This window comes from Nerophis ophidion, linkage group LG13, assembly GCF_033978795.1.
Source record: "Nerophis ophidion isolate RoL-2023_Sa linkage group LG13, RoL_Noph_v1.0, whole genome shotgun sequence".
NCBI classification, from domain to species: Eukaryota; Metazoa; Chordata; class Actinopteri; order Syngnathiformes; family Syngnathidae; genus Nerophis; species Nerophis ophidion.
Genome location: NC_084623.1, coordinates 20293532 through 20303245, shown reverse-complemented (window position 1 = coordinate 20303245; position 9714 = coordinate 20293532). Strand labels below are relative to the sequence as shown.

Below are 9714 nucleotides of genomic sequence, written 5' to 3'. Positions count from 1 at the left end.
TAAACGGACTCAATAACTCTGCGGTTATATCTTGGTGAATTTACTGAGGAATTCGTGAAACTGAAACAATACAAAAAGAATGCCATTTTAAGTTAATAACACTAACAGAGACATTTGCAAACATGTTAGCATATTGGCTTATGCTAACAATGCTAGCTTGATTACATTACTGTTTAGTAACTATCAGTTGTTTTAATTATATTGTTCAAATTACAAATGTTACTTGGAGTGATGAAAGAATATTCCATACGGGTAAAAACGCTATGGAAAACTAGTAGATGGAATGGCACTTGTATGTCTGGTTGAAAGCTCTAAACCAAAGGAAATACTGTAGACGTTCACCCTACAATGACAAAACATGTCCCAAAAGATGGCGCCATAGCACAAACAATGACATACCGTTTCAGTGTCTTTGCTTGGGTTTTATGAAAACTATTTGCATTGTGGCCGTTAGCAGAGCAAAATCCTTTATTTAGCTGCACTGTTTTATATGCCGCAGGTTTCAAAGTGCAGGAAAAAAGTAGTCCGGAATTTTAGCTAATGTGATGAGTAACCCCAGTTTCCCCGTTTTTCAGACCACCTGCTACATCCTGGTGATCAGCATTGCCAATATCGCCAACCTTGCTAGCACCGCGACATCCATCACCATCCAGAGGGACTGGGTGGTGGTTGTTGCAGGTCAGGACAGCAGCAAGTTGGCAGGTCAGTGTTTGTGCTTCACGTGGACTTCACGTGATCCTTTATCACGTATGTTCACCGTTTCAGACTTTGACCCTCAATTTAGTCTCCTTTTTACATTTTATGTCCTTATGCTACTCTCCATACAGTGGTGGTCAAAAGTTTACATACACTTGTAAAGAACATAATAGCATGGCTGTCTTGAGTTTCCAATAATTTGTACAACTCTTATTTTTTTGTGATAGAGTGATTAGAGCACACACTTGTTGGTCATAAAAAAAAAACATTCATGAAGTTTGGTTCTTTTATGAATTTATTATGGGTCTACTGAAAATGTGACCAAATCTGCTGGGTCAAAAGTATACATACAGCAATGTTAATATTTGGTTATGTTCCTTGGCAAGTTTCACTGCTATAAGGTGCTTTTGGTAGCCATCCACAAGCTTCTGGTTGAATTTTTGACCACTCTTCTTGACAAAATTGGTGCAGTTCAGCTAAATTTGTTGGTTTTCTGACATAGGCTTGTTTCTTGGGCATTGTCCACATGTTTAAGTCAGGACTTTGGGAAGGCCTTTCTAAAACCCTAATTCTACCCTGATGTAGCCATTCCTTTACCACTTTTGACGTGTGTTTGGGGTCATTGTCCTGTTGGAACACCCAACTGCGGCCAAGACCCAACCTCCGGGCTGATGATTTTAGGTTGTCCTGAAGATTATCGATTTTAATCTATTATACAAACATCGGGTCTGGTTCAAATATAGAGATGAAGGTCTTTAATTTGACCTGCTGTTGTACTCTTTCTCAAAGTGTTATGTGCTCAATGTTTCCTTACCATTATTGCTATGTTGTCTATTACTAATATTGGGAGGTTGTCTATTACCATTGTTGCATTTTTGTCAATTACCGTTGTTGGTGTATTCATTATTCCTACATTGTTGATACAAATTATTGTAACAGTGTAATAATTAATGTTACCTGCGGTAATGCCACTATGATACAACATTTGTATTATAATCTTTAAACTAATGTGAATAATGATTGAATGGAGAAATGGGGGTGGGATTAAATAAGTTATCTTCTTCCCACTTCCTTTGAGGCAAAACTAGACAATCATGCATTACATGCTATACATTACTTTTTGCACTATATTAATTTATATTATTATGTGTTGTCAACTTTGTACTTATTTTTATTATTATATATTTTTTTAGGTCACTGCCTGAAATGAATAAATAAATTATTTGAAAAAAATGAAATGAAAATAATTTGCAGGTAATCTTTTTCATTGTCTCATTTACGCTCTGTAAAGCACCAATTCCATTGGCAGCAAAACAGGCCCAGAGCATAATACTACCACCACCACCATGCTTGGCGGTAGGAATGTTGTTCCTGGTGTTAAAGGCCTCACCTGTTCTCCTCCAAACATATTGCTGGGTATTGTGGCCATACAGCTCAATTTTTGTTTAATCTGACCACAGAACTGTCCTCCAGAAGGTCTTATCTCTGTCCATGTGATGTCAGATGAAACAAAAATTGAGCAGTTTGGCCACAATACCCAGCAATATGTTTGGGTAATGTTCTTGTGACAAACAAGTATGTGCTCCAATCATTCTATCACAAAAAAAAAAAAAAGTTGTAGAAATTATTGGAAACTCAAGACAGCCATGACATTATGTTCTTTACAAGTTGTAAACTTTTGACTACGACTGTAGCCAGTGCTATATGTCATGCTTGTTCTATGTAAAAAGTACGACATTTACATAAATACATTGGGACAATGTTCATTTGTCCGCATTCTCTTTCTTGCACATATTAGACATGAACGCCACAGTACGGATTATTGACCAGCTGACCAACATCCTGGCTCCTATGCTTGTGGGCCAGATAATGGCCTTTGGCTCCCACTTCATCGGCTGTGGCTTCATCTCGGGCTGGAACCTGTGCTCCATGTGTCTGGAATACATGCTGCTGTGGAAGGTCTATCAGAAGACGCCGGCACTGGCTGTGAAAGCTGGTCAGAAAGACCAGCATGAACTCAAACAGCTCAGCCCTTCGAAAGGTACAGAGAGTATGGGGAATGAAGGCTTCATCTTTGCTTGTTTTGGAAGTAAATACATGAATAGTTCATAACTTTTCTTGTAGGTTTATTTTAACAGAATGAGAGAAAATCTAAAAAAAAACCCAATTGAAGGTTAACAGTCTGGTCTTACAGTTTTCATGTATTACAAAACCCAAAACCAGTGACGTTGGCGCATTGTGTAAATCTTAGATAAAAACATAATACAATGATTTGCAAATCCCTTTCAACCTATATTCAATTGAAGATGGGCTCAGGAACACTCCAGAAAACCACTGTCAGTAACTACAGTTGGTCGCTACATCTGTAAGTGCAAGTTAAAAGTCTACTATGCGAAAGCCATTTATCTACAACACCCAGAAACTGTGCTGGGCACAAGCTCATCTAAGATGGACTGATGCAAAGTGGAAAAGTGTTCTGTGGTCCGACAAGTCCACATTTAAAATTGTTTTTGGAGACTGTGGATGTTGTGTCCTCCGGAACTAAAAGGAAAAGAACCATCCGGATTGTTATAGACGCAAAGTTGAAAAGCCAGCATCTGTGATGGTATGGGGGTGTATTAGTGCCCAAGGCATGAGTAACTTACACATCTATGAAGGCACCATTAATGCTGAAAAGTACATACAGGCTTTTGAGCAACACATTTTGCCATCCAAGCAACGTTATCATGGACGCTCCTGCTTATTTCAGCAAGACAATTTCAAGCCACGTGTTACAACAGCATGGCTTCATAGTAAAAGAGTGCGGGTAGTAGTCTGGCCTGCCTGTAGTCCAGACATGTCTCCCATTGAAGATGTGTGGCGCAATATGAAGCCTAAAATACCACAAAGGAGATCCCCTGACTGTCGACCAACTTAAACTGTACATCAAGCAAGAATGGGAAAGAATTCCACCTGAAAAGCGTCAAAAATCGGTGTCCCCAGTTCCCAAATGTTTACTGAGTGTTGTTCGAACATTAAATATCTTGTCTATGCAGTCTATTCAATGGAATATAAGTTGAAAAGGATTTGCAAATCATTATATTCTGTTTTTATTTACGATTTACACAACGTGCCAAATTCACTGGTTTTGAGTTTTGTAGTTTCTACTGATCAATGGATGCCGTTGAAGGTTGCTTACGGACTGGGAAATCTTAGCAAATGTTACCTTTTATGAGATTAGGATCTCTCTATCTTGTAAATCATGAATCAAATTTTTCTCCAGAACTTTCTTTGAAATCAACAATGTTATAAGAAAACATTGGCCAATATAACCCCTTGGGTTTTAAAGGCCTGTTTACTAATCCAGACTGCTGTCTTGCAGAATCAGAGAACGGCCAAAGTCCTGAGGATTCATCCCGGCCACTAATGAATGAAACCGCGGTGGTGGTCAAGTCCGACTCCCCGAAACAGCGAGGCTGCTGTTATCAGGTGGCCGAACCTCTCCGCACCTTCAAGGCCGGTTGGGTGGCCTACTACAATCAGAGCATTTTCTTCGCTGGAATGTCCTTAGCTTTTCTCTACATGACAGTACTTGGATTCGACTGCATCACCACAGGCTACGCCTACACACAAGGCCTCAACGGCTCCATCCTCAGTCTGCTGATGGGAGCCTCGGCAGTGTCGGGAATCTGTGGCACTGTCGCCTTCACGTGGGTTCGCAAGAAGTGTGGCCTGGTCCGCACCGGCTTCATCTCCGGCATAGCTCAGCTCTCTTGTCTCATGCTGTGCGTCGCCTCAGTCTTTGCGCCCGGGAGCCCCTTAGACCTCAGCGTCTCGCCTTTCCAGGACCTTTACAGTCACATCATGGGAGAGAAGATGCTGCCTGAGGTCGACCAGGGCCTCACGGCCATCTTTGGTGGAAATGCTACGACCACTAGTGCACCAGCTGAAGATCTGCCAACGCTGAAAACCTACATGTCTGTTAGCTTGCTGTTTGCTGGAGTCATTGCTGCGAGGGTTGGTAAGTAACAGTATTTCATTGCTGTAGCTCAGTCCTCCATAGTTTTACTTTGTAAGGAGTGAAGCTTGAAATCTCCTGGCAAAAACATGAAAATTGGGACCATTGCTAGAGAGATGCTAGTTTGTTCCTAAGCACTGTTGGGGATGATGAAGATCATATCCAAAAATTATAATATCACTTTCTATCTTATGTTACCATTAGTGGTCTATAACAGGTATTATCAACTAAATTGTTTTAGGAGGCGGGGCTTCACGGTGGCAGAGGGGTTAGTGCAGGGGTAGGGAACCTATTGCTCTAGAGCCAGATGTGGCTCTTTTGATGACTGCATCTGGCTCTCAGCTGAATCTGAGCTGACATTGCTTAACAGGATAAGTAATGAATAATTCCACTTGTAATCACAGTGTTAAAAACAACGTTCAAAATATAAAACATTCTCATGCATTTTTATGTTCAAGAAGTTGCGTTAATGGTAAGAAGTAATTTATCTATTATTGGTTAGTGCAGGGCTTGCCCTCCTGGGGGTTCTTCAGACCACCAAGAGCCTGTTTTAGGGTTACAATATTGTTTTATTTTATTTTTCTCTCAGTTGCTTTACAGCAATTGTCTTTTTCTCTTTCGTCCTCACTCGCACTCTGGCTCCAGCCCCAAACCTGGCTCTCCTCCTGGCTGTGCTCTAGGCGGGTCCGGATGAGCAAATCGAGGGCTCCTTTTCTCCTACTTTTGTCTTAAACTGATCCTGAGATCATAGTAAACAAACATGACGTCAATCGTGTGGGGCTTCTTCATTGTTTTAAAAGGAAGACATATTGCGGGCTATTTGTACTTCATGTTCTGCAAACAATCTGTGAGGAGAAAAATAAAAAATGTTGTGCTTCAACTCATACCTTATCAGCCATTTGAAAAACGCCAAAACTGTGTTTTGAAAGAATTTGCCCCAAAACCAGACGCAAAGAAAAATGCGCACGTACTAAATTTTAAAAGTAGTTAATATTTATAATTCTTGAGAAGCAGGAAGTTATTTGTATTGGTATTGGCTTGAAAAAAAAAATAGATCGTTTTCCCCTGGGATGTAAGGATAAATGGTATAATGATTAACTGTGGAACAATTTCTCTCGGTTTTAAATTAAAATTGTCGTAAAACCGTTATGGATAACACTAATAAACTTATGAAACGGTGACACTGCTCATTTACTGGAGAAATAAGATAGCACTAAAGGGACAAGCGTTAGAAGATGGATGGATGAATGGATAGCTAGCTTAAATGCTAACATGAAAACAAGAGACCTTAATGTATTTCCTCATTAAAAAACAACATTTCTCAATCTAAACCTGTGTCAAAATATTACTGTCTTAGCAAATAAAATATTCAATTGTACACATTAAACCTACAGGCTGTGCTCTCTGAGCAGAGATACTCGAAGCAATATGACAACAGGAAGTGAATTTGCGTGACGTCACATAAAACGGGGGTGACGCAACCAACACACGTTTTTTTTAATAAATAATAATAATGATAACAAAACACAAAAACTTTTACAGATTTAAAACAGATGAAAATAAACATATTTAAACACTTAAAAAACCCCAACAACATATATGGCTCTTAAGTAGCCAGCAGGCACAAGACATTGAAACAATGTTGATTATGCATACACTGACTTTGAAACAGTGTTGCAATCCCCAGGGATCAATAAAGTACTTTCTATTCTATTCCATTCTAAAAAATAGTTGTATTTGTAAATCGAGACGAGGTTGGTGTCTAACGTTGTCCTTGATGTGTAATATCTAACCACGTTGTTGGTTGGGAAATGATCAAATTTCAATGGTCAGTTCAACATCACAACCTGACATTGAACAAACATTGTCAAAAAGCATGTTGTTTCGTGTTGTACAATATTTGTTGTAAAATGACCAACATTCGATGGTCAAATCAACGTCAGAACCCAACAGTGATTAAATGTCGTCAAAAATCATGTTGTTCCAACATTAGGTTGGACTTGCTCAATGTCAGGGCCTAATTCAACAAGTTCTTGACGTTGTTTCAATGTCTTGTGCCTGCTGGGATTACAACATATTTATTTTGTCAAAAAGTATTTTGTGTGGATATTTATGCATTTTTTCAATAAAACTAGGTTATGAGTGTGTATGAGTACTTTTTTAAGCACGTTCAACAATATTGTGGGAATAATGGTAACCGTAATAATTTTGGTGACATTAACTATATGAAATTTTCATTCCGTTACATCCCCTAGTACATTTTAACTTTTTACTATACACCTATTTGCGCATTTATTCCACTTTTATGTGTGTGTTTTTGGCTCTGTAAAATAATGAGTTAACTCACGTGATTAATTACAAATTTTCCCGCATTAATCATGTACATATCGCGCGATTTTGTCAGGACTTGGGCTATGGAGCGTTTTTTTTTTTTCCCATGGTGCAAAGCGACTGGACTGGACAAGGCGGGAAGGTAATGACATGATTGAATTAATCACTCAAAAAGTACCAAACAAAAGGCGCGCACAAGGCGGAGAACAAACTTGGCTAAGAAAACTAAAACTAGCAAACAGGCAGAATTATGGACATAAAGACGAAAACACTTACGGTACTGTGACGTGAAAAAACGAGCCTGCAACAATGTCAGGGGTATCAGTAGTGTATCAAGAGTGCATCAATGGTGATGTCGCCAGGCTGACAACCTGGAAACTATGGCTTAAATAATACAGACATGATTAGTGACAGGTGCATGAGTCCGAACACATGACAGGTGAAACTAATGGTTGTCATGGTGACAAAACAAGAGTGCACAAAGAGTCCAAAAACCAACAGAACATAACCAAACAAAGCATGATCAATCACAAAGACATGACAAATTTGTTTTGACTGCACATGCTCCTTTACCTTATGGTTACCTGAGTTATAATGTGGTCCGTTGAATGCATGTGTCAGTGCAAAGATGAGTGAGGAGACTCCAACTTCAAAATAGACCCTGACTGGAATTTATATTGGTGGATGGATGATAGGCGCCAGCGCCCCCGCGACCCCAAAAGGGAATAAGCGGTAGAAAATGGATGGATGGATGGATTGATAGACTTTTTTTTATCCCACTATGTGAAAATTATGTGGTTGTAATGCAGGAACAAAAAGTCCACAAAATATAAAGTAAGAAACACATGAAAACAAGAGGGAAACATCAAGGAACAAAGTATAGCAAAAGAGCAGAGCTGATGGAACCAGCTGCCACTTCATTGGCGCCATTTCTACATACAGCTACAAAAGTGAAATACAACAAAAAGAAAGAGAAATAAATAATACATATTGCGCACATACAATTGCACCATGCATTGACAAAGAACAATATTGAACAAAATCATCTCAACACACACATACACCCCGGTGTGTGTGTCAAAGGTACGGCCCGAGAGCCGGATCAGGCCCGCGAACAGGTTTTATCCGGCCCGCTGAATGAGTTTGCTAAGTATGAAAATTAACGTGAAATTTTTGAATGAAAGAAACAGCTGTCGCAAGAGCAATTATTTGTATCTTAGTAGATGATGCTACATACGTACAAAATAAACCACATGTTAGTACATCGGTCGAGGAAAATGATCAAACTACATAAATAACATACTGTAATTTGATTGATATTTTTTTTATCGTTATAGATTGAAAATTAACACCAGTGAGTTGACTGATGAACATTATCACATAATTTATTCAGAAAATATAAATAACAAAAAAAAAGTATATATACTATTAACCGCAACAGGTAATTGTAAAAAAAAACATGATTTTTATAATATCAGAATGTGCTTGTTCTATTTTTAAACAAAGAAAACAATCTGAAGTTGTCTTTATTTTTAAGTTATCATGCCGTGATTTTACCAGTCCGGCCCACATGGGAGTAGATTTTTCTCCATGTGGCCCCCGATCTAAAATGAGTTTGACACCCCTGCTCTACGCCATCGCCTGCTGGTAAGGGGGGGCCTCACGGCCAGAGACAGGAACAGACCCAACAAAGCAACCAATAGAGCTGACTCTGTCCTAGGCTGCCCACCAGCTCTTGGCCAAAGTAAAAATGTTGGCAAATTTTGAGCAAATAAATTACTTACTTTTAGGTAAGTCATTTAAAAATTTGGTAACACTTTGGAATGGGGAACATATTCACCATTAATTAGTTGCTTATTAAAACATGCAAATTAGTAACATATTGGCTCTTAGTTACTCATTATTAAGTACTTATTAATGCCTCATTCTGCATGGCCTTATACAACCAGTAAGCTATTAACTAAGAGTCTTCCCTCAATAACCTCAGAATTATTTCTTATTAGTACCCCTAACCCTAACCCTTTTATGTTCCCCTAGTATCCAAATAACTCTAAATTAACTCTTTGTTGCTTAGAATATGTTCCCCATACTAAAGTGTCACCAAATATTTTATTTAAATTAAAACATTTCTTGGTGACATTCTAACAATAAAATTGTCCAAATATTGGGGTATTTTTTTTAAAAGTTAAAATAAGTCAAATTATTCACACAAGTAATAACCAGTGAAATATTGTGATTATGTTAACTTCAAAAGTGTGATTGATCTGATCGAAATAACTAATCAAGACAGGGACGGCATGGCGATGTTGGGTCAGTGGCTTTGCCAGCAACCTGAGGGTTCCTGGTTCAATCCCCACCAATCAATCCGCAGTATTTCCACTGTGCCTCAGGTTCAGTTGAAAATTGTGAAATTGAATACACATTCCCACGAAACGCCAAGCAAAACATATAAATTGGTCTTTGTTCAGTTCTCCAATGGACAGAAAATATTTAAAAACGTGTCAAAGCACTGGATTTGTAAGGCTGGGGACTGCGTGGCACGGTTGGGAGAGTGGCTGTGCCAGCAACCTGAGGGTTCCTGGTTCAATCCCCACCTTCTACTATCTTAGTCACGTCCGTTAGGTCCTTGAGCAAGACGCTTCACCCTTGCTCCTGATGGGTCCTGGTTAGTGCCTTGCATGGCAGCTCCC

The 9714-nt window shown here is 39.1% G+C and overlaps 1 protein-coding gene across 1 annotated transcript in view; it reads left to right on the top strand.

Moving 5' to 3' along the window:
• Positions 1–9714, top strand: part of slc40a1 (solute carrier family 40 member 1) — a 33725-nt gene that overhangs the window by 17588 nt on the left and 6423 nt on the right. Inside the window, exons 5-7 of the mRNA XM_061918499.1 lie at positions 576–702; positions 2495–2737; positions 4058–4696. Of these exons, the coding sequence (XP_061774483.1) occupies positions 576–702; positions 2495–2737; positions 4058–4696 (1009 nt within the window). The remainder of the gene's footprint in view (positions 1–575; positions 703–2494; positions 2738–4057; positions 4697–9714) is intronic.